This window comes from Stenella coeruleoalba (genome assembly GCF_951394435.1).
Source record: "Stenella coeruleoalba genome assembly, chromosome: 5".
Classification (NCBI taxonomy): Eukaryota; Metazoa; Chordata; class Mammalia; order Artiodactyla; family Delphinidae; genus Stenella; species Stenella coeruleoalba.
In genome coordinates, this window is record NC_137150.1 from 77,677,490 (window position 1) to 77,701,995 (window position 24,506).

Below are 24,506 nucleotides of genomic sequence, written 5' to 3' on the forward strand. Positions count from 1 at the left end.
GTAGAAAAGCACCACCCCTTCAGGGCAGGCCTTTCCCTGACTAGATTTGCTTGGTGAAACGAATTGTGCAACTGGGTAATTAACTGGCATCAGTTTAAGTCCAGAACTCGTTTGATTCTACCTTGCCAAAGGTAGAGCACAGATCCATTAACAAACTCTTGGCTCCGAATGATCACTCGGGCACATCCAGAGCCCCTTCTATGCAGCGTTCTACTACCTAAGAGGTCTATCGGCCGCAGTCCCTATCTCTCCATCACATATTCCTCACAGCGTATGATGGCTAAAGTAGAAATTCTGTACAGAAATAAACTCTGCCCTACCATCTGTAAATCAGTTATACATATACATATGTTCCCATATCTTGTTATAAAGCAGAAAGTAAAGCAGGAGTAAATTGCACTCCATTCTAAATCCTAAATTTTACTTGTATAATATTTTGCACATATAATTTGTAATAATTGTTTTAAAAATACAATATGTTAAATAGAGCTACTTCTCTACCTATTATGGGCAGTTCATTTTATGAAGTTAACATAAACTTGCTATTTAAACCAGACATGGACAAAAAGAAAAGGAAAAACTTTAAGCCAGTATGATTATAATTGGAGATTATATAAACTGAGTCTGGTTTTTCCCCCCGTTTAATCTAGGTCCAAGTCGGGTTCTCTTTCACTATCCGACAACCGAGGTTACAGGCCGGAGGTCTACGACACCAGCGAGAGCCCCTCCTTCCCCATGATTCTATGGTCCTCAGGTTACTCTCGTCACTGGGAACTCTATGGTTCCGGGGCGGGTTGGGAGGCCTGAGTTTGAAAGCCGTGGCGGGAAGATGGCGGCCGCACCTGTTGCCAACTTCCGTTTCTTCCGAGCGGGAGGACGCTGGGACTGTGCCTTTCCCTGAATGGCCGAGAATATTTCGCGATGAATCTGACGCGCTGGAGTGGGAAACGACGACGTTCAGCACCAGGCTCAGACTTCTTTTCGGGAAGTGGCGGTGACAGCAGTGACAGCCCCCTGCTCCTCTCGGGGCCGGTGCTGAGCCCGCCCCCGGGCCTGAGACGCAGCCTGAAGGACCGCGGCCGCCCGCCGGCCAGAGCTGCAGGTACTCCCAGGCACTCCGTGGGCAGCGGGCGAGGTAGGCAGCTCAGCCGGGCCAGTCTTCGGGAGGTGTCCTCACCGCGCGGAGCTCGCGCGTTTGCACGGCCTGCTAGGCTTCTACTCCCCTTTCTCAGTTTGTGACTAGGACCTGGTGCGGCACGTCACTTTCTATTGACGTGGAAGAGCTTTCAGTCCATATTCAGCGACTGTCTTCAAGTGGTTTCTGGGTCTTTTCGACCTTTATTTACAGAAACAACTTACTAGCTGGCCAAATCTCATCACCTGTAGGGAATTCACTCCTAATAGTGCCCAGTGCTCCTTACAGATCTTTATATTGTATGTGTTTTATGTCAGGATGTACTTTAAATAGCCTCTTTACAACACATAGGAATCCCAAAACACAGTGGAAAGCAAATTACTGAAGTCTTATGTTAGAACTAAATTTAACTATTTCCTTTTTTTTCCTAAAAGGGAAATGCAAGCAGACGTTTCCTGACGATAAAGTAGACAAGCTGCTATTGGCAAATTGGGGGCTTCCTACAGCGGTTCTGGAGAAATATCACAGTTTTGGTGTAAAAAAGATGTTTGAATGGCAAGCAGAGTGCCTTTTGCTTGGACAAGTCCTGGAAGGAAAGAATTTAGTCTATTCAGGTATTCAAATTTGTGCAAGTTAATTTCTCTACTATTTTAAAGACATTATTAATGTAAAGGACACTCTATTGAGGTAAGGTGAGTGAGAGAGTGCTTTATAACTACAGAAAGTCTTAAAATATTTGAAAAGCAGAGTTTCATCATATGCATACTTAAATTATGAAAATTCCATTAGATGGTAGGGTGGGGGAAGGCAAAAACCGAACAATTTAAACAGAATTATCTGCCTACCATTCCTCTCAAAAAACATGTGTCCCAGAGCTTCCCTGGTGGCGCAGTGGTTGAGAGGCCACCTGCCGATGCAGGGGACACGGGTTTGTGCCCCGGTCCGGGAAGATCCCACATGCCGCGGAGCAGCTGGGCCCGTGAGCCATGGCCGCTGAGCCTGCACATCCGGAGCCTGTGCTCCGCAACAGGAGAGGCCACAACAGTGAGAGGCCTGCGCACCGCAAAGAAAAAAAAAAACAACAAAAAAACATATGTCCCAGAGTGAGTGTGCAGTATGAGATGTAAATGTGCTCTTCCCACAGTTGATCTCAGTTGCTTTTCAGTGTGTGAACATTTTATGTTATATGTTTATAAATTGACCTGCTTATACAGGATTGTATATACAAAACCCTATGTAATATACTTTATGAAAGGTTTATATGGGCTTTCAAGAGCAACTTTGACTTACATAATTTTTAACCGTCTGTGCTTAGTATACTGACTTTAGAATCTAATCACTTGGTAAGATGTACGTCCTTTGTATCAGTTTTCTCTGAAATTGTGAGTCATCCAGATTTTCATTATGGCTGCCAAAAATGATTAGAGAGTTAACTATCAATAGATATAAGTTCAGGCTGTTTACTGACTGTGTAACCTTGCAAATTAGTTGAGAGAGAGAAGCAGAGGGAGGGAGGGAGCGAGCGCCTACGCGCACAGAGAGCATGAGTGCCAGGGTGTGGGCTTAGAAAAGTTTTTGGCATGTAGGAAATACTCAGTTAATGCTAACTAGTGGCAGTTGGTGGCATTGGTAGAATGGCCTGACCGTTTCAGTTGCTTAAACAAGAATTTGGGTGTCATTCATAACTCTGCTCACCAACTCACATTAATTAATCACCAAGTGTAGTGTCTGTTACCTCAAATGTCTTGATTCTGGCTACTACTCTCTGTTCTTAGGTCCATTACCTAGTTTACTATCATCTTCTAGATTATGCAAGAGTTTTCTAACTAGTTAATCTTTTCTTTCTGCTCTTGCTTTGCTCCTGCAGCCAAAAGTGATCTCTCTAAAGTATAAATATGATTTTGTCATTCCTTTTCATAAAACTCACTAGTCACTCTGCATTGCTTTCAGGATAAATTCCTTACATGGTAGGATTATAAAAGTCTTCTCCATGTGGCACTTTCATATGTCTGTTTTCACTCCCCTACTTGTACTTTATACTTCAGGCTTACTAAATTACTTGCTATCATCTGAACATACCAGGCTTTCCTCTAGAACTTTACACATGCTGTTTTTTTCTGCTTGGCATTCCTTTCTTCTTGCCTTCTTTGCTCTCATAAGTTCTGTTTCCATAAACTTCCTTACAGCTCTTCTCCCTCAACTTCTATCATAGCTCCTATCACAATGTATTAAAGCTTTTTATCTATTTCCCCAAAGCAGGGCTTTTAACTGTTCCGTACTTAAAGGAAAGGATCTTTAGGTATAAGCTAAGTACTCAGTAATATTCATCATTTATTTGATGTAAAGATTTATTTGTCTCTATTTTCACTGTGAGAGTATTTAGAAACCTGGTTTAAAGTCAGGGGCATTTCAGGGTATAAAGGTTTCAGATGCTAGCTGGGGCCTTAATGATAGTTTAGCCTTGGGCTATTTAGTTACTGGATATGATTTAAAACATTTATTAATGCAGTGTATCAAATATTACTTCTTTTTGTGATAACCTTGCCGAATAACTTGTTTTAGCTCCTACAAGTGCTGGGAAGACTCTTGTTGCTGAACTACTTATTTTGAAGCGGGTCTTGGAAACGCGGAAGAAAGCTCTATTTATTCTGCCCTTTGTCTCTGTGGCTAAAGAGAAGAAATACTATTTCCAGGTAATGTTCTTTTACTAAGTTTGAAATTGTGAAAGGCCTGTTATTGGCAGCTTCGGCTTTACTCATTTAAAATGGAATTATAAAAGCAATTGGAAAATAAAATTTCTTTTATTACATCCCAATGTAGCTTTAAAAGTTGACCATTTATGAGGGGAAACTTTTAAATTACTGCATAAAGGAGAAAGGGCCATTAAATCAAAGAGCAATCGGTGAAAATTGTGTAAAAATTTATAAACTTTTCCTTAGGAAATAGGCAGGGTACTTTAATTAGCATATAAAAGTGCAAATTAAGAATCAACCTCTTAAGTGAATAGTAGGACTAGACTGAAGCATGGAAAGGAAGTATGTTTGAGGAAGCATATCCCATCCTGATGCAAGGCCATTTGGGAACGTTAGAGGATGAAGAACAAGATCCATTGGTGCTTATGTAAAGCTCCAAACCTGTGTTTTCTTCTCCTGTTCTCCTGCAAAAATGAATGACAACAGTATACATTTGTGTGACGCTCACTGGTCTTTAAGGTATTTTTACAAATACAATACTTCATTAAATAGAATAAATTTATTCTGATTTCTGCAGTGAAAAAATGTGATTTTGGAATGCCAAGATTATTGCAGTGGTAATACAAAAAATCTGAGTTCTAGTCCCAGTTTTGTCACTACCTGTGTCTTCAGGCCAGATACATAATCTGCTGGGCCTCAGTTTTTTCACTGGTAAAATGAAACTATGGGGTTAACTATGGGCTAACTTAGTAAACACTCAGAAACATTTTGTTGAATGAACAGCTCTAAAATTCAATGGTTCTATAAATCTTTTTAACAGTTATTTCAGAGGTCAAATAGCCAACCAAGCTGGTTTTACATGGTAACATCCTTTCAACTTAGACCAAAGTAACAAAATGATGATCCTTTTTACTGAGAAGGTATGTTAGTTAAAAGTTAAACTAAAAAAATTAACATCGAAGTCCCATTGCATTTGACTTTTGAAACCTTTTCTTCTGTTATATAAAAAACTAATCTTTAGGGGGATAATGAGAATATTTTCCTCACGAAGTATAAATTTCTGAAAATATTAAGTTTCTGAAAATATTACATTAGTGTTACTTAAAGAGTGAGTTTCTTGCTTGTTTATTAGATTAAAAATGTTAGTGCTTAAGGTAGTTTTTCTTTAATTTTAATTTCTATAAAGAGCTCTTAGAACTTATTTGATTAAGTATGCCATTTTATTTGACTCTGTCTTAACAGAAAATCTCTGTACTGAGTTTTATCAGTTCTGAACTTCTTATTTTTAGTATATGATTCTAAAAAGAACCAGTGTGCCCTGACCAGGAATAACTAACAGTAATCTGATAAATGTATTTGAATACTTATGTCTATGTTTTGGGAAAGAACCAATTTAAGATTCATGAATTTCAAATATTTTCCCCTGTATTTTTCCTTTTTACTCAATTTAGAGTCTGTTTCAGGAAGTAGGAATAAAAGTAGATGGTTATATGGGCAGTACCTCTCCAACAGGGCATTTCTCTTCTTTGGATATTGCTGTCTGCACAATTGAGAGAGCCAATGGTCTGATCAATCGCCTCATAGAGGAAAATAAGATGGATCTATTAGGTAAGCAAATAAGAAAATAAGTATATACTTTCTCTTGCTATTTTTGATAGAATGGAGTGAAGCTGTTGTGATTTCTGTATGACTTATGTTTTATTCTATTGTCTGTCATCTACTTCTAGAGGTGAAAATTGGCATCTGTAATGTTAGGAACTCTGTAAAAAAAAAAAAAAGTTTTGCATCCTACTGATGTTATTGACTCTACTTCCTTGTATTTTTGCACTTTACAAAGCATAGAGGGTATGCTTGAACCCTCAAGTCATTTCTCATTGCTTCTTTCCTATCTAAAGTTTACCAGGAATAGAAGGAAGCACCTGCCATCTCTGCAGTTAGTGTATATATGTATTCATTATCATATTCTGGTACTGTGGTATCTAGATTAGGCCTGGACCCAGAGGCTACCATTTAGCAGGCAAATGGTAGGGAGCTATAGAAACTGGCACTGTATTTGAGCTTGGAACTTTTCTACCTTAATCCTTTTTTTTTTTCCTTTTCCAACCACTTGGGAAAGCCCACTATGTAGAGGTAGCAACAGGAAGAGAATGGTTATAGCAGCAATAGAAGCTGCAAGAATATCAGTTAGCTACTCATTGTTTTCCTGGTGAACGTAAATGGTAAAGTTAGGGTAGGGTAGGGGTGGGGAGTAAAATCAAAGATTAATGAGACACAGGCTCCGCTCTATAAAGCTTGGAGAGAGAAATCACATTCATCAGTTTGTATCAGAATTGTCAGATTGTGTTATATCAGATTAAGTGTTATATCTACTATACCTAGCACAGTTCTTGGCACACTAGGTAGAATAAATATTCTTTGGATGGATGAATGAATGCTGAAATAAGTCATCATACAATATGATTTGGAAATAGCTTACTGATGAGGAAAAGGATCATCATGTACCATTAGGAAACAGTCTGAAAGGTCTTTATTTTTGTAGGGGGATTTGTTGGGGGGACACTAGTGCACATGCAAACTATGATATTATGAAAATGTTTAAAGGAGGCATTCGTTGATACAAATTTCAGTACTTCTTGAGCATTATTCCAAGTGCATAGACTGGTTTGATTCTCCAAGTAGGGGAGGAGGGAATTATGATCATATTTATGTTTTATAGTAGGGTGAGTCACTAGTCTACCATAATCAAACAAAAACATCCTCTTAAAATCATTTATTTCTTCCTGATCTGATTCTGTTTTTCTAAGCACTTGCTAACATCAGTATGGTTGCCCTGGCTGTTTTCCCCATAGAAAAGTCAATCCACTGAATAATTGTTGTGGATGTCCTTGATTTTCATTGTACATGTATTTCTACCAGGTTGCCAATTAAGAATTGTCTGAGTAACACGACAAAGTTTTTCTTGAGTTAGACCTGAGTTAACTAATCATTGATTTTTAGATCCAGAATACATTGTGGTAAGACCACTTATTATACTTGAAATATCTTGGAAAAGAATTGTCTGCTATGTGGAATCTGATTTTTGTTTTATGGTTAGAAATTTGTATTACGTGCAGTGTATTATAATGACAGCTATTTATGGTACAAGATACAAGATATTGAGTCTTAAAATTCTTGGAATTGTGAAATTCTGTAAAAACTAGTATCTGGAAAATCTCTTTAGGAATGGTGGTTGTGGATGAATTGCATATGCTGGGGGACTCTCCCCGAGGGTATCTGCTGGAACTTCTGCTGACCAAGATTTCCTATATTACTCAGAAATCAGCATCTTGGTAAGTACCTGAAATAACTAAGTTCCTGAGATTCCAAAGAATGTTGAGAATGTGTTTGCAAAAGTGCATAATAACTAGGAGTTAAATACATCAGAGGAGGGTAGTACTTATTTAGAACAAACTCACGTACAGCATTTCATTTTTGTTCCAAAAGAAGTACTTAAGACTAAGAGTGATTTTAGATTATTTTTAAAACATTCTTAAATTTCTGACTGCTCACCACTTTTATGATAGAATTTTTAAAATCCAGTTTTTGTATTTGTTATCTGCACACACATCCTTTTTAAGTAGTCAAGGCTAATTATGAAAAATAGCATTTCTTTATCCCCTACTTTCCAGAGGTAACTATTTTCAACTCTTACAGCTTATTTTCTTTTTTAAAAAAAATTTATTTTATTTATTTATTTTTGGCTGTGTTGGGCCTTTGTTGCTGCGTGCGGGCTTTATCTAGTTGCGGCGAGCGGGGGCTACTCTTCGTTGCGGTGCACGGGCTTCTCATTGCAGTGGCTTCTCCTGTTGCAGAGCACAGGCTCCAGGCGCATGGGCCTCAGTAGTTGCATCACTCGGGCTCAGTAGCTGTGGCACGCGGGCTCTAGAGCTCAGGCTCAGTAGTTGTGGCGCGTGGGCTTAGTTGCTCTGCGGCATGTGGGATCTTCCCAGACCAGGTATTGAACCCGTGTCCCCTGCATTGGCAGGCGGATTCTTAACTGTGCCACCAGGGAAGCCCCTCTTACAGCTTTTTAAAAATTCTGTTTACACGGATATCTCTAAATATAGCTACTTGAGTTTTTAGTTTTACACATTATATATTGACTTTTTACTATGGAAGATGAAGATCTAGCTCTTTTTTATATTCTTTACTCACTCTGCCTGATCTCCTCCAGCCCCTTAGTCTTTCTTTATCCTCTCATTATATTCCCATTCTTCAAATATACTTATGTTCTAATTTTGCTTAGTTCAGTATTCAATATTACACTATTATGACTATATAAGTGTCGTTGTCAACTGAGCCATGTGGTATATTATGATTATTTTTACTTCCTAAATAACTTTTTGTTTTCTCTGAAATTAATAAATGTCTTTTGTTTGATGAGTTGGTTTTCTGTGAACTTATCATTGATTTATCTCTAGCCTCTTCCCCACTTATAAATCTCCACCCAGCATGTTCCAATACATTTGTTATTCTGCCCAATTTGTTTTCTTGAAGAAGTTTCTCCTAAAGCCTCCTGAGTTGTTCCAATTTAGATAGGTGGTTAATCTATATATGTGCTGTACAACAGTTATCTTGAGATCTCTTTTTATCATTATCATTAATTCCCATTGCTGTTTGCTTGAGTCAGAGCCCTCCTTTTTTGTGATCATATGTATTTCTCTTGATTCACTTTCTCATTTTAGTGGGGATATCTTCTAGGAAGTTCCACTTTATTTCAGTGTACAGGCTATTATGGGTATAAATTTTGCAATAATTAGCATGTCTGAAAATGCCTTACAATTATTTCATAGATTTTCCAGGTACAAACGTCAAGATTTTAAACACTTTTAGAGTTTTTAACATAGTACTTCATTTTTCTCATTACTATTGAGAAATGCAGTGCCATGCTAATCCTTCATCCTTTGTATAAATTTTATAAATTTATTTATTTATTTTTGGCTGCGTTGGGTTTTCGTTGCTGCGCGCGGGCTTTCTCTAGTTGTGGTGAGCAGGGGCTACTCTTATTTGCAGTGTGCAGGCTTCTCATTGCTGTGGCTTCTCTTGTTGGGGAGCACAGGCTCTAGGTGCGCGGACTTCAGTAGTTGTGGCTCGTGGGCTCTAGAGTGCAGACGCAGTAGTTGTGGCGCATGGGCTTAGTTGCTCCCCGGCATGTGGGATCTTCCTGGACCAGGGCTCGAACCTGTGTCCCCTGCATTGGCAGGCAGATTCTGAACCACTGGGCCACCAGGGAAGCCCTGTATAAATTTTAAAATTTTTCTCTGAGCGTTTTTAGGAGATCCTTTTCTTCCTTAGTATTGTGAAATGTCACTGATGTGTCTTGGTGTTGGTCTGTTTTCTAACATTGTTCTGGGTACTCAGTAGTTGCTTTCAGTCTAGGAGCTCTTGTCTTTCAGTTTAGGGAGATTTTAACACATCTCTTGCAGTATGTGGGAAAACATGCAGATAGTCATCTATATCCCAAATTAGTAGGGATATAGAAGATATGACTAATACAATTAGCAAATTTGACCTAATGGACGTATGTAGAATATTTACCAAATAAGAGCAGTATATATATTCTTTTCAGTTACATATGAAACATTTACAAAAAAAAAACCCCTATCATGTGCTAGGCCATAAAACAACATATTTAAAGGATTTAAGTCATTTAAAATATATTCTTTGACAGCAGTGGAATTAAGCTAGAAATAACTATAAGAAAAACGTAACTGAAAGATGCCCACATATTTAGAAATTAATAAATAATTCTGACCCCTTTTGGGGTGAAAAAAATAATCACAGTAAAAACAGGAAGATAGTTTGGAATGAAAGTATAATAAAAATATCTCCTAATGAAATTGTGAAATGCAGCTAGAGTTGTTTTTTTGTTTGTTTGTTTGTTTATTTTGTGGTACGCGGGCCTCTCACTGTTGTGGCCTCTCCCGTTGCGGAGCACAGGCTCTGGACGCGCAGGCTCAGTGGCCATGGCTCACGGGCCTAGCCGCTCCGCGGCATGTGGGATCTTCCCAGACCAGAGCACGAACCCGTGTCCCCCGCATCAGCAGGCGGACTCTCAACCACTGCGCCACCAGGGAAGCCCTAGAGTTGTTTTTAAAGGGAAATTGATAGTATACAGTGTGTATATTATTAAAGACGAGAGACTGGAAAATTAATGACTTATTCATCTCTAGAACTTAGAAAAAGAATAGTAAAATAATGCCACAGAGAGTGGAAGGAAAGAAATAATAAAGACAAGAACAAAAATTAATGAAAGAGGAAAGTCATTATCCTGAACATTAAAAACAATTCTACAAGTCAATGAGGAAAAATACAATCTAATATATCAATGGGTAAGGAACTTGAACAGACATTTATAAGAGGGTATCCAAATGGTGTCTAAACATGAAATGGTGCTTAATCTCATTAGTAATCAAGGAAATGTAAATTACCTCTTCAAAGAGCTATTACCACACACTGTCCAAAATACCTAACAGATTGACAATACTAAGTGGTAACAAAGATGTGGAACAGTAAGGAAGTCCTAGCCACAGCAATCAGACAAGAAAAAAAAAAATAAAAGGAATCCAAATTGGAAAGGAAGAAGTAAATCTGCCACTGTTTGCAGGTGACATGATAACTATACACAGAAAATCCTAAAGACACCACCAAAATACTAGAACTCATCAATGAACTATGTAAAGTTGTAGGATACAAAATTAATATATAGAAATCTGTTGTATTTCTGTATACTGACACGAATTATCAGAGAAATTAGGAAAACAGTCCTATTTATAATTGCATCAAAAAGAATAAAATTCTAGGAATAAGTCTAACTAAGGAGATAGAAGACCAATGCAATCCCTATCAAATTACTAATGGCATTTTTTTGCAGACCTAGGGCAAAAAAATCTTAAAATTTGTATGGAAACACAAAAGACCCCGAATAGCCAAAGCAATCTTGAGAAAGAAAAATGGATCTGGAGGAATCAGGCTCCCCGACTTCAGAGTATACTATAAAGCTTTGTTCCAGTACCATACTGTAATCAAAACAGTTTGGTACTGGCACAAAGACAGACTTATAGATCAATGGAACAGTATAGAAAGCTCAGAAATAAACCCATGCACCTATGGTCAATTAATCTACGACAAAGGCAGCAAGAGTATACAATAGAGAAAAGACTGTTTCTTTAATAAGTGGCACTGTGAAAACTGGACAGCTACATGTAAAAGAATGAAATTAGAATACTCCATAACATCATACACAAAAACAAACTGAAAATGAATTAAGGACCTAAATGTAAGACCAGATGCTATAGAATTCCTAGGGGAAAACACTCTTTGGCAGAACACTCTTTGACATAAATTGCAGCAAGATCTTTTTGGATTCACCTCCCAGAGTAATTAAAATGAAAACAAAAATTAACAGGTGGGACCTAATTAAACTTAAAAGCTTTTGCATAGCAAAGGAAACCATAAACAAAATGAAAAGACAACTCATAGAATAGGAGAAAATATTTGCAAACAAAGTGACTGACATGGGTTTAATCTCCAAAACAGACAAACAGCTCATGCAGCCCAATATCATAAAAACAAACAACCCAATAAAAAATGAGCAGAAGATCTAAATAGACATTTCTCCAAAGAAGAATACAGATGGCCAAAAAACACATGAAAAGATACTCAACATCACTAATTATTAGAGAAATGCAAATCAAAACTACAATGATGTATCACTTCACACAGAATCGCCATCATTAAAAAGTCTACAAACTATAAGTGCTGGAGAGGGTGTGGAGAAAAGGGAACCCTCCTACACTGTTGGTGGGAATGTATATTGGTACAGCCTCTATGTGAACAGTACGGAGGGTCCTTAAAAAACTAAAAATAGAACTATCATATGATGCAGCAATCCCACTCCTGGCCATATACCTGGAGAAAACCATAATTTGAAAAGATACATGCACCCCAATGTTCACTGCAGCACTAATTACAGTAGCCAGGACATGGAAGCAACCTAAATGTCCATCAGCAGGAATGGATAAAGAAGATGTGGTACATAGATACAATGGAATATTACTCAGCCATAAAAAAGAACAAAATAATGCCATTTGCAGCAACATGGATGGACCTAGAGATTGTCATAAGGAGTGAAGTAAGTCAGACACAGAAAGACAGGTGTTATATAATATCACTTATATATGGAATCTAATAAAAAATGATATAAATGAACTTACTTACAAAACAGACTCACAGATCTTGAAATCAAACTTATGGTTACCATAGGGGAAAGGTGGGGGGAAGTGATAAATTAGGAGATTGGGATTAACCTGTACATACTACCATATATAAAATAGGGAACTAACAAGGCTGTACTGTATAGCACAGGGAACTCTACTCAATACTCTGTAATTACCTATACTGGAAAAGAATCTGAAAAAGAATAGATAAATGTGTAACTGAACCACTTTGCTGTACACCTGAAACTAAAACAACATTGTAAATCAACTATACTCCAATATATATATATATAAAAATCCTAGGAATAAGTCTAAGGAGGTAGAAGACTTGTACTCAGAAAACTATAAGACACTGATGAAAGAAATTGAAGACAGCACAAACAGATGGAAAGCTATACTGTGTTCATGGATTGGAAGAATAAATATTGTTACAATGACCATACTACACAAGGCAAGTTACACATTCAGTGCAATCCCTTCCAAAATACCAATGGCATTTTTCACAGAACTAGAATGAAAAATTCTAAAATTTGTATGGAAACACATAAGACCCTGAATAGCCAAAGCAGTCTGGAGAAAGAATAACAAAGCTGGAGACATCACACTCCCTGACTTCAGACTATAGTGCAAAGCTACAGTAATCAAAACAGTATGGTACTGGCATAAAAACAGACACATAAATCAATGAAACAGATTAGAAAGCCCAGAAATGAGCCCAGACTTTTATGGGCAATTAATCTATGACAAAGGAGGCAAGAATATACAACAATGGTGAAAAGACAGCCTTTTCAATAAATGGTGTTGATAAAACTGGATTACTGTCTCACAGCATGCACAAAAATAAATTCAAAATGGATTAAAGATTTAAATCAAGACCTGAAACCATAAAACTTGTAGAAGAAAGCATAGGTAGTATGCTCTTTGATGTTGCTCTCAGTAATATTTTTAGGATATGTCTCCTCAGGCAAGGGAAACAAAAGTAAAAATAAACAAATGGGACTATATCAAACTAAAAGGTTTCTGCACAGCAAAGGAAACTTTCAATAAAATGAAAAGGCTGCATACTGAATGGGAGAAGATTTTTGCAAATGATGTATTCAGTAAGGGGTTAATATCTAAAATATATGAAGAATTCATATAAATCAACATAAAAAAATCCAATTAAGAAATGGGCAGAGGGTCTGAATAGACATTTTTCCAAAGAAGACATACAGATGGCCAACAGGCATATGAAAAGATGCTCAACGTCACTAATCATCAGTGAAATACAAATCAAAACCACAATGAGATATCACTTCACACCTGTCAGAATGGCTGTTATCAAAAAAGACAGCAAATAACAAGTGTGGGCAAGGATGTGGAGAAAAGAGAACCCTTGTGCACTTTCGGTGGGAATATAATTGCTGCAGCCACTATGGAAAACAGTATGGCGATTCCTCAAAAAATTAAAAGTAGAACTGCCATATGATCCAGCAATTCTACCCCTGGGTATTTATCTGAAGTAAAACAAAAACACTAATTTGGAAAAAATATGTGCACCCCTAGGTTTAGTGCAGCATTATTTACAATAGCTAAGATATGGAAGCAACCAAGTGCCCATCAATAGATGAATGGATAAAGAAAACATGGTGTATTTATATACAATGGAATATTATTCAACCATACGAAAGAAGGAAATCCTGCTGTTTGCAACAACATGGATGGACTTAGAGGGTATTATGCTAAGTGAAATAAGTGAGACAGAGAAAGACAAATACTTTATGATTTCACTTACATGTGGAATCTAAAAATACAGAACAGATGGTTGCCAGAAGGATGGGGGTTGTGGGGAGGAAAGAAATAGGTGAGGAAGATTGAGGTATAAATTTCAGTTGCAAAATAAATGAGTCATGGATATGAAGTGTACAATGTGGGGAATATAGTTAATAACTAATAGCTTTGTATGATGACATATTGTAACAAGACTTATGCTGATCATTTTGAAATGTATAGAAATATTGAATCACTGTGTTGTGTAACAGAAACTAACAGTGTTCTAGGTCAGTTATACTTCAAAAATGAACAAACTCGTAGAAAAAGAGATCAAATTTGTGGGTTACCAGAGGCAGAGTTGGGGAGAGAAGGAGCTGAATGAAGGTAGACAAACTTCCTATTATAAGATAACTAAGTACTAGGGATGTAACGTACAACATGATAAATATAATTAACACTGCTGTATGTTATATATAAAAGTCATTGAGAGTAAATCCTAAGAGTTCTCATCACAAGGGAAAAACTTTTTTCTGTTTTTTTAATGTTGTATTTATATGAGATAATGGATGTTCCCAAAACTTATTGTGATAATCTTTTCATGATGTAAGTCAAATCATTATGCTGTACACCTTAAACTTATAGAGTGCTGTGTGTCAATTATATCTCAATAAAACGGGGAAAAAACACACATGGATTGCAGGGGTGTAACTCTGGTACAGTCTCTTTGGAAAACAGTTGGACATTATCTAATAAAATTAAGATAATATAAGACCCAGCAATTTTACTCCTAGGTGTATACCCTAAAGAAATTTATGCACATATATACCAAAGGACACGACCAAGAATATTGTTAGCACCATTTGTAATTAGTACTATGTGTCTTTTAGCATCATTTTCATTTATTTTTCACAGCCAGGCATATTTAGCCAGTCCTCTGTCTAATGCCGTGCAAATTGTTGGCATGAGTGCTACTCTCCCAAATTTGGAGATTGTGGCTTCCTGGTTGAATGCTGAACTCTACCACACTGACTTTCGCCCTGTACCACTGCTGGAATCAGTAAAAATTGGAAATTCTATTTATGACTCTTCATTGAAGCTTGTGAGGGAATTTCAACCCATGCTGCAAGTAAAGGTAAGTCATTATTTTTATATAATTACCACCAGTACTTTTGTGTTTGATTGCATTTTCTCACAAGTTAACAGTTTTTTTTTGTTGTTGTTGTTGTTTTTTGTTTTTTGCTATACGTGGGCCTCTCACTGTTGTGGCCTCTCCTGTTGTGGAGCACAGGCTCCGGACGCGCAGGTTCAGCGGCCATGGCTCATGGGCCCAGCCGCTCCACGGCATGTGGGATCTTCCCGGACCGGGGCATGAACCCATGTCCCCTGCATCGGCAGGTGGACTCTCAACCACTGCGCCACCAGGGAAGCCCAAGTTAACAGTTTTTGAGTTAAGTAAAGTAGGGGGTTGCAAAGTAGTTGAATATGCATTATATATGCATTAGAAGGATTCCTAATGCTAAGCTAATTGGTTTCATATTAAAGAATTGGTGGTGTTGGTGAGAGAGGAAATGTAGCTGTGTCTTAAATTTAAGTATTATCATTTCCTGTAAGTGTAAGTATAAAATTGTGTAGATTTTTCTTTTTAACTAGGAAAAAGATTTTCTTATGGCTTTGTTTACACTAAACACTAATGTGGAAAATTGACCTTTTGTTTAATGTTATAGGTATAATATAGGAGAGTGGAAAAATCATTTTTTGGAGTCAGAAAGACCTACTTCTGATACTTCATAGGGATACTTGATATGGCTATGATATTAGTTGAATCACATAACTTCAATGAATGTAGTGTCTTCATCTATAAAATGGGATATAATACTTGTATTTAGTATTGTAAGAATGAAATTTGATTTAAAAAAATTGCCTAGCACCTAGGAAGGGCCTGAGAAATATCCCCTCCCCACACCCCTAAATACACTTAAAAACGTTTAGTTCACAATATTTTTCTAAGCCTGATTCTTCAGTCCTGAGGTTAAAGGACTGACTCATGATCTGTGCTGTGAGGGATCTGTTTTTATGCCGAGCAGTGCCTCTGAGTACTGAAAAAGTTAAGGGTAAGTTTAGAACTAGGAATAGGACTAAATTCATGTGTTTTAGTACTGTCATAGGTATGCATTTGTAGCTTCCGCATGCCTGGTATGGAATCTTATTTAGTTGCTTCGCTCTGTACCCCAAATTTCACCTGACTGTGCCTTGGTTACCTTAAGTATATAAGTAAACACATTCATCTACTCTCCTGTTAATCTTCTTCTATTATCAGGCCTATGCCTCCACCTCATTTAAATGTTACAACTCTTACCTGGATTTTTGAAATAGCCTCATAATTGATCTCTTTGCTTCCTACTTTGTCCCCTTCAGTCTGTGCTTAAATCAAGAGCTAGTGACCTATTTAAAATGAATATCACATGCTGCTCAAAAACTTGTGATGGTTCCCTGTTTCATTTAGAATGAAAGCCAACATCTTTAAAGTAGCCTACAAGCCCCTGCATGATCTGCCCCACTCCCTTAGTGCGCTGACTTCAGTTTCTATATTCTTTCTTACTTCCTCGGTAGCCTTTTTGCTATTCCATAATATGCCAAGAATCTCCCACCTCAGGTTCTCCTTATCTGGAATGCTTTCTCCCCCAGGCACAGTAGGGTTTACCCTTTCACCTTTGGACCTTTACTCAAATATCAATTTCTCAGACCTTCCTTGGCCACCTTATTTAAATTGCTGTGTTCTCCCATTCCTCCTATTTTCCCTTTTTATTTTTCCCCTTTGCACTTTTCAAAATTGAACATACTACGTGTTTTACTTATCTTGTTGTTTTTATCTATCTTTTCTTACTGGAGTAGAAGAACTCTGAGGGCAGAGCTGTTTTTCTGCTTTATTCTCCATCTGCAGTGCCTAGAACAATATATGGCACATAGTAAATATTTGCTTAATGAGTGAATGGATTAATGAATTAATCCAGTTACACACACTCACCTTCCAGTTTTGAGAACTCCCTGGGCCACCACTGGGTGTTTACAAATGCTTTGTTCTGCTTGAGATGTGTTCTCTGTCCCCCAGTTACCTTTCATTAGGATAATGCTTCCCATTCTTCACATCTCAGCTAAATCATCAGTTTCTCAGGGAAACCTTTCTTTCAGATCTTTCAAATTTATGTCAAATATGAGGCTTCAAAACACCATAAAACTCTCTTTCATAGTACGTATTATGATTGTATTTTACATTTGTTTGTTTAGTACTTTAATGTTTCCCCAGTGAGACCTAAACTCCTTAAAGATAGTACCTTGACTTTCTTTTACTCACCATAATATCCCCATTACTTGAGGGTTGGAGGTCAGTCAATATTAGTTGAATGAATATAAGATATTTCCTACTCACCTTGCATCATAAGGAAGTTTATTTTCTTCTTTTCTCTTTCTGCTTTTTCTTTGTTTTATTACTGATTTTGTGTAACTGATTTTTATCATGCCTTTGAGTAGAAAAACCTTTCCCTTGAAGCAAAATGAATGACTTTAAAATGATATGAAAATGTTTTGAAAGTACTACTACAGTGGCAACTTCTCTTTCTTTTTTAGGGAGATGAGGACCATGTTGTTAGTTTATGTTATGAGACCATTCGTGATAACCATTCAGTATTACTTTTCTGTCCGTCAAAGAAATGGTGTGAGAAGTTGGCAGATATCATTGCCTATGCGTTTTACAGTCTACACCATCAAGCTGAGGGTAAGTTACTGATAGCAGTGAAAGCCTCCATACTTAGGACATTTGCTTGAAAGTAATGTTAATAATTATATTAGCAAAGCATGGCTGTCTTTCATCATTGCCACCACCTGCCTACTGTATACTCCTTTGTAAAACTATGCTTTTGTGACTAATCATCTCCTTATCCTCCTTACAGACAATGTGTACACACATTTAGATTAATCTTCAGAATTTTAAAATGTTGGATTTCTACAGATATATACTGAGGTTCTTCATCTAGGATCCATGAGCTTTGAGAGGTTGACCTCGAAGCCCCTAAATTGTATAAAAAACTTCACATATACACATTTTTGGGGGGAAAGCAGTCATATCTTTTTTATATTTCCAAACTGTAACTCTAAAAAGAATCATACACACACACACACACACACACACACACACACACACACAAACACACACATATGTACATATACATATATACACATGTATTGGGTTGGCCAAAAAGTTTGTTCATAACATCTTATGGAAAAAGCCGAATGAACTTTTTGGCCAACCCAATATTTTAAAAGCTTTACTGAGGTGGAATTTATGTGGAATAAAATGTACCCACTTGAAGTGTGTAACTTCATGAATTTTAACAAATGTGTTCACCTGTTTAACTCCCCACTGTGATCAACATGTAGAACATTTCTGTCACTCTAAAATGTTCTCTTTTGCTGTCAATCTCCTCCCTCTATCCCCAGCTTCAGGCAACCACTCATATATTTCTGTCACTCTAGATTAGTTGTGTCTTCTAAGAATTTCATGTAGTAAATGAAGTCATATTGTGTGTATGTGTCTTTGGTGCCTGGATTCTTTTACTCATCATAATATTTTTAAGATTCATCCAGATTGTTACTTTTATCAATTTGTTTCTTTTTTATTGCTGAGTATTGATCTAGTATATTGCTATAACCATTAGTATATATTTTTACTGATTCTAGGATGAGTACTAGCTTATGGTCCCTTGGGGTCAAAGATAAGTGTAGGGAAGACAGAGACCAGTTCTAGTTACAGAATACTGTGATATTTTATGACTTTGTTATGACAGTGGCATCTTGAGGACAGGTGATGGATATCTCAAGCCTAGCTCCAATAAGTAAACTTTGCCTGAAGTTATATTGGGTAGACTCTGATCCAACGTTTTAATATCTCTTCTAGTTCCCTCTTAATTGATACTTTCTTATTATGCCAACTTATATTTTTTATGTGAACCATGGTAACTTATATTCCTTAATAACCAGAAACATTATTAATATTTTCTTTGCTTGAGGCTCTGTTATTTTGATTTATAGCAGTGGTTCCCAAATCCTAGTGCTTAGACTGGAGCCTGGGCTATGATGAACTTTTCACCAGAAAAGTAAAGACATGGCAGCACATTTTTCGTAAAGATGAAGTTTAAATTTTGAAATTATCCCTACTGATTTTTTATGTTAAAATAACTTTTCTTTTGAAATAAGGAATCAATGATAATTTTAAAAAAATTTTAAATTGTTCTTAGAGAAATAAAACTTTGGCAACCCTCTGTGGATCCTCAAAATTTTAGGAAAAGTTTACCTAAAAGACTTAAAAATATATAAAATATAAGATACATTCTATGAGAAGGTTTACTAGTTCAGAAATCCAAAATTCTAAGAAATTCTTTAAGCAAACATAGTTCTTGCATCTAAGAAGGTCTTCTGGGGGAAGTTACACATAGAGGCAAAAACAGAGGGTAATGTATGATTAATTACCACATTGGTGCCAAAAAGGCTAGAAGAATTGTCATTTAGAACTAAGCTCCTATGTGATTCTGACACTGCTGGTTTGGGGGGTGGGGCACACTTTGAGCGAGGATTTTGATTTTTAGTCTCTGAGTGGTAGTATCTGTAATTTTCTCCTTCCTTCAGCTGTTTCTTTGATCTCCTCCTGTGGGCTTGATCTCACCCTAATATAGTGTTTCCTAAACTTTGGTACACATTAGAATTGCCTGGGGAGATTTAAAAATCGTTATGTCCAGGTTGCATCGCATCACAAAGTCCAGAGGTGAATGCCAGGCATCAGTATTTTTAAAAGATGTCCAGGTGATTTTTTTTTTTTTGTGGCGGTACGCGGGCCTCTCACTGTTGTGGCCTCTCCTGTTGCGGAGCACAGGCTCCGGACGCACAGGCTCAGCGACCATGGCTCATGGGCCCAGCCGCTCCACGGCATGTGGGATCTTCCCGGACCAGGGCACGAACCCGTGTCCCCTGCATCAGCAGGCGGACTCTCAACCACTGCGCCACCAGGGAAGCCCCATCCAGGTGATTATTATAAGTAGTAGTTTCAGAACCATTGCCCTCTGTCATGACTCAGGCAGATAGCAGTTAAAGAGGTCCAAGGGGAGGTGACAGTGTTGATGATTTTTTTGTGACAGGATTGGTAAGATCATCTGAACTTCCACCAGTGATACTGGAACAAAAGGGCCTCCTAGAAGTGATGGATCAGTTAAAACGTTTGCCTTCAGGACTGGACTCTGTATTACAAAAAACTGTGCCATGGGGAGTAGCGTTTCATCATGCAGGTATCCGTATTTATAATATGTTATTAAGAAGCCCCCTCCAAGAATCCTTATAATTTCTTCATTTTTATTTTTATATTTGATTTGCATTTGATTTCTTGTTAACCACACTTAATACTCTTAGATTTTATTTTAAGAAATTGTGTGATTAAGGTTAAACAAGAATAACATGTAGGTTTACTTATCTGTATGGTATATAAATACTGGATATAAGCTTTTTTGTACCATTGGGTAAATGAATTCTAAAATTATTACCTTTCTATACTTCGTTTTTTTAAAGATTAGGTTAGAGTGGTACTTGCTATCCTAATTTTATGCCACTCTGTTTCCTTTTATCTCAAGGGGTATTGGAAATATTCTCACGAGTATATCAAAATCAAATTAAGTTTAGAATTTGTCGTATTGTATTTTGAGAGGGCTACAAGTGTTTAAAAACCAAATACCTAGGTTGTCAAAATTGCAAGGGTTATGACAGTCACCGAATTAAATAATTTCTTTCAGGGTATGATCTGTCAATGATGATATATGCTGAGGATATGATTAAGAATATATAGTTTCTGGGGAGTGGGAAGGGTAAGCTGTGACAAAGCGAGAGAGAGGCATGGACATATATACACTACCAAACGTAAGGTAGATAGCTAGTGGGAAGCAGCCGCATAGCACAGGGAGATCAGCTTGGTGCTTTGTGACCGCCTGGAGGGGTGGGATAGGGAGGGTGGGAGGGAGGAAGACACAAGAGGGAAGAGATATGGGAACATATGTATATGTATAACTGATTCACTTTGTTATAAAGCAGAAACTAACACACCATTGTAAAGCAATTATACTTCAATAAAGATGTAAAAAAGAAAAAAAGAATATATAGTTTCTATGATTAGGAACTTAACCTTTTCAATTTATTTAAAATTTTTATCGTGCTATATATAAATAAAATTTTAAAATATATATATATATATATATATATATATATATATATATATATATATATATATATACCCATACACACAAACACATAAAAGAATATTTTCATTGTATATAACTTATAATGCATACTAGTAAAATGAATACCGGTGGACCCACAACTTATTTACAAACTAGAATCCCAATCCTTTTGATTTTTTTTAAAATAAAAGAAAATAAAAAAATAAGCCACATAAGTGTGTATTCTGTTTTTCATTTACTCATGTATTTATTTTTCAGACATTTATTTATGTGTCTCACCGTGGTGTTGGATAGACCCTGCAGATACTGTCATAAGGCATGTCTCTACCTTCAAGGAGTTCTTGTCTAGAGCAGGGGTCAGCAAACTACAGTCTGCTGGTCAAATCCAGCTGTTTTTGTAAATAAAGTTTTATTGGAACACAGTCTTGCCCATTTGTTTTGCGGCTGCTTTCATGTGACAGTGGTAGAGTTGAGTAGTTGCAGCAGAGACCATCTGTCCTGCAAAATCTAAAATATTTACAGATAAAGTTTGACAACCCCTGGTCTAGAAGATGAGATAGAAGTACAGTATACAGTACAAGGGTTGGCAGATTATACTCTTAAATTGGTAGACTTTGATTATTTCTTTGTTTACAGTCATAACAATAGCTTGAAAAAAATCTTTACATGCTTGTAACAGATTCTCAGATCCATTTGTAAGTGATCAAGTACAATATTTTCATTATATGTTAATAAATATATGCTATTGTAATTTCTTTTTTTTAGGTCTTACTTTTGAGGAGAGGGATATCATTGAAGGAGCCTTCCGTCAAGGTCAGATTCGGGTCTTGGCAGCAACTTCTACTCTTTCATCTGGGGTGAATTTACCTGCACGTCGTGTAATCATTCGGACTCCTATTTTCAGTGGTCGACCTCTAGATATTCTTACTTACAAGCAGATGGTTGGTCGTGCTGGCAGGAAAGGAGTAGACACAGTAGGTAAGTGAGTTTGAATTTTGTAATAGTGTTGCTGAAGGACAGTGTCAGTCTACCTGAAATTGAATGGCAACCCATTTCTTATCATGCTGTATTTCTTTGTTATCCAGAACACTAATGTCATCCTTTTGGATTTAATATTTATATGACTATAACTTAAAATTTTCATATCATCAACTATTGATTGTCTAGTAATGTAGAATCAAGATTTTCTTTTGTATTATATACAGTGAAATGATTCAGTATTATGTTAGATGACATCACATTAGCTGTAAGATGACTTTTAATTTCCAGTATCATCTACTATTTTGTGCTAGTGAAGGGATTAATTTATATGGGTATTAATTCTGTTTAGGTGCCTGCTGTAAGAGTTCAAATAGGGATGCTGAGAGCTGGGAAGTACTCGCACACTTTTGGAATAGGAACTTCATGTACCCTCTTTCTCTTTCTAAATTGGTGCTGGCTCTGAAAACACTTTTTCAGTTTCTTATTTTGTATCAACAAGTAATGACAATATTACCAGCAATGCAAACAAAACTTTTGTCTTAAGCAATAGGGAAGAGGCTTGTTTGAATTAAATATGAAGGTAGCAGCAAATATTATTTCTTGCCTGCTACATTATTCTGGGTATGACTAAATTGTTGAGTCTTCTAACATTAAAGAACTTTGAGAGGAACATTCTCTGTCACACTTCCTTTCTTCTAGTTTGTTTTTCCGTGTTCAGCAGTATAGTTTCTATCTTGTGGTATAAGATGGCTATTCCAGTCTCTGTTATCACATCTGCATTTCAGTCATCAGGAAGGAGAGATGAGGAAGTAAAGGGCCCATCCTACCCTTTAAGGACACTTCCCAGAAGTTGCACTTAGTATTTCTCCTTACACACAATTGGCCAGAACTAAGTCATATGTTTACATTCCCTGACTACAGGGAAGCTGGTGAATATAATCTAGCTGAGTGACCCTGTGTTCATCTAACATTTAGGGGTTTTATTAAAGAAAGAATGAGAGAATGGCTATTAGGGGCAAGTATTAGTCTCAGCCCTAGTAGCAAATGATTCGTCTGTATGTAATCCCTGAAGGGCCACTGGTCTGCCTCACTTTTAAGCCCTAAGAAGTTTGTTGATTAAACAAACCTTCCAACTCATTGGATTTCTCTTACTAAAGGCATCAAAGAAGTTTATCCTACTTCTGTCTCTTACTTTATCTACGAAATATGCAGATTACATTTATGTGTTTTAAAAGGGCAGGAGGAAGAGCTAAGATGCTCCCTTCTCATTCCTAACTGCCTCCTTCTGTCCTTCCTCCAATTTTCATTTCTCAGTAGACTCACAACTCTGGAGAGTGGAGTGTAAGTTCATTTTACATAGATACTCTTCTTTCAAGGCCAGAGGGTCTTCAAGGTGATGTAAAGATAAGGAGGTTTTATTTGCTTTGCTATGTTCTTAGCTTGTGCTTATCTTTCTCATGGGGAAGAATAATAGGAAGGTTGGCACCCTGGACTCATATCAAGTCTTAAATCAGATAACATTCAAACAATACTAAAATATACCACAACAACTTTGTTTCTGAGGTCTTGGAAACTTCTGAGATTTTGACTTTGCATAATGTTCCATTTTAGGTGGCATATGGCTTGCTCAGAATTTAAGTGGAGAATGTGCAAATAAAGGGTTTCATATCAACTATGAAGATTTAAATACTTGGTCATTCTTTTTGTAGCATTTTTGTAACTTCTTTGCATTTTATAAATGATATTAATATTTCCTGGATAGTTCATGGAGTTTTATTTAGATGACTCTTTAATCTCTCTTTGGATTTTTTGGAACCTTCCAGTGTAGGATGATGGTGCTTTGTGCCAAAACAGTGACTTGCAGTTAAAAAGTTTGCAGATCTATCTATATCAAATCTATGAATGATTTGACTCTAATTGACTTCTCAATTATAATATGGATACAGCCTCACTAGGCAGGTGGGAATGGGATCTGGACATATATACTGGCATTATTTTGGGCATTTTCATAAATCTTGCTCATCCTGAAAAAGGGTTGTCTATTTTGTTGAAGAATCAAAGCCTGGAAGAACTTTACACTGCTCAAAGTGGCTTTTTACCTTGTTGCTAATGCTAGTTGATCCATTTTCTAGGTAGTTTTTTTGTTTTAAGCTGGGTTGTTTTATAGTTATCACAAGAGCCAGGTGGTATATTTTATTCACCTGGCTTTTGTTTGTTTGTTCTGATGGCACCTATGTTTTTGTAATTATATTTGGGGTAAATAACCAATGGTTATCAAGTTTATAGTTCCTTATATTTTTCCTATCTTGATTCTCAATTTGGCAGTGTTAAGAAAGCATCATCTGTATTTTCTCTCTGCCTGGGTGGTTAGTATAGTCCACCACAATCCTACTGTTATTTCTGTTTTTCTCTAATG

At 36.9% G+C, this 24,506-nt stretch overlaps 1 protein-coding gene across 6 annotated transcripts in view; it reads left to right on the top strand.

The window, feature by feature from the left end:
* The first annotated feature begins 828 nt into the window (after positions 1-828).
* Positions 829-24,506, top strand: part of POLQ (DNA polymerase theta) — a 115,712-nt gene continuing 92,034 nt past the window's right edge. For 4 of the 6 annotated variants that reach the window (XM_079922713.1, XM_079922716.1, XM_079922717.1 and 1 more), the window contains exons 1-9: positions 829-1,135; positions 1,570-1,749; positions 3,698-3,828; positions 5,280-5,436; positions 7,049-7,157; positions 14,751-14,970; positions 17,463-17,610; positions 20,024-20,170; positions 21,875-22,087. In XM_079922713.1, the coding sequence (XP_079778839.1) occupies positions 922-1,135; positions 1,570-1,749; positions 3,698-3,828; positions 5,280-5,436; positions 7,049-7,157; positions 14,751-14,970; positions 17,463-17,610; positions 20,024-20,170; positions 21,875-22,087 (1,519 nt within the window). In that variant the 5' untranslated portion in view covers positions 829-921. Of the gene's footprint in view, positions 1,136-1,569; positions 1,750-3,697; positions 3,829-4,645; positions 4,749-5,279; positions 5,437-7,048; positions 7,158-14,750; positions 14,971-17,462; positions 17,611-20,023; positions 20,171-21,874; positions 22,088-24,506 lie in introns of those variants that run through there. The other 2 variants (XM_079922714.1, XM_079922715.1) reach the window with 2 other exon arrangements.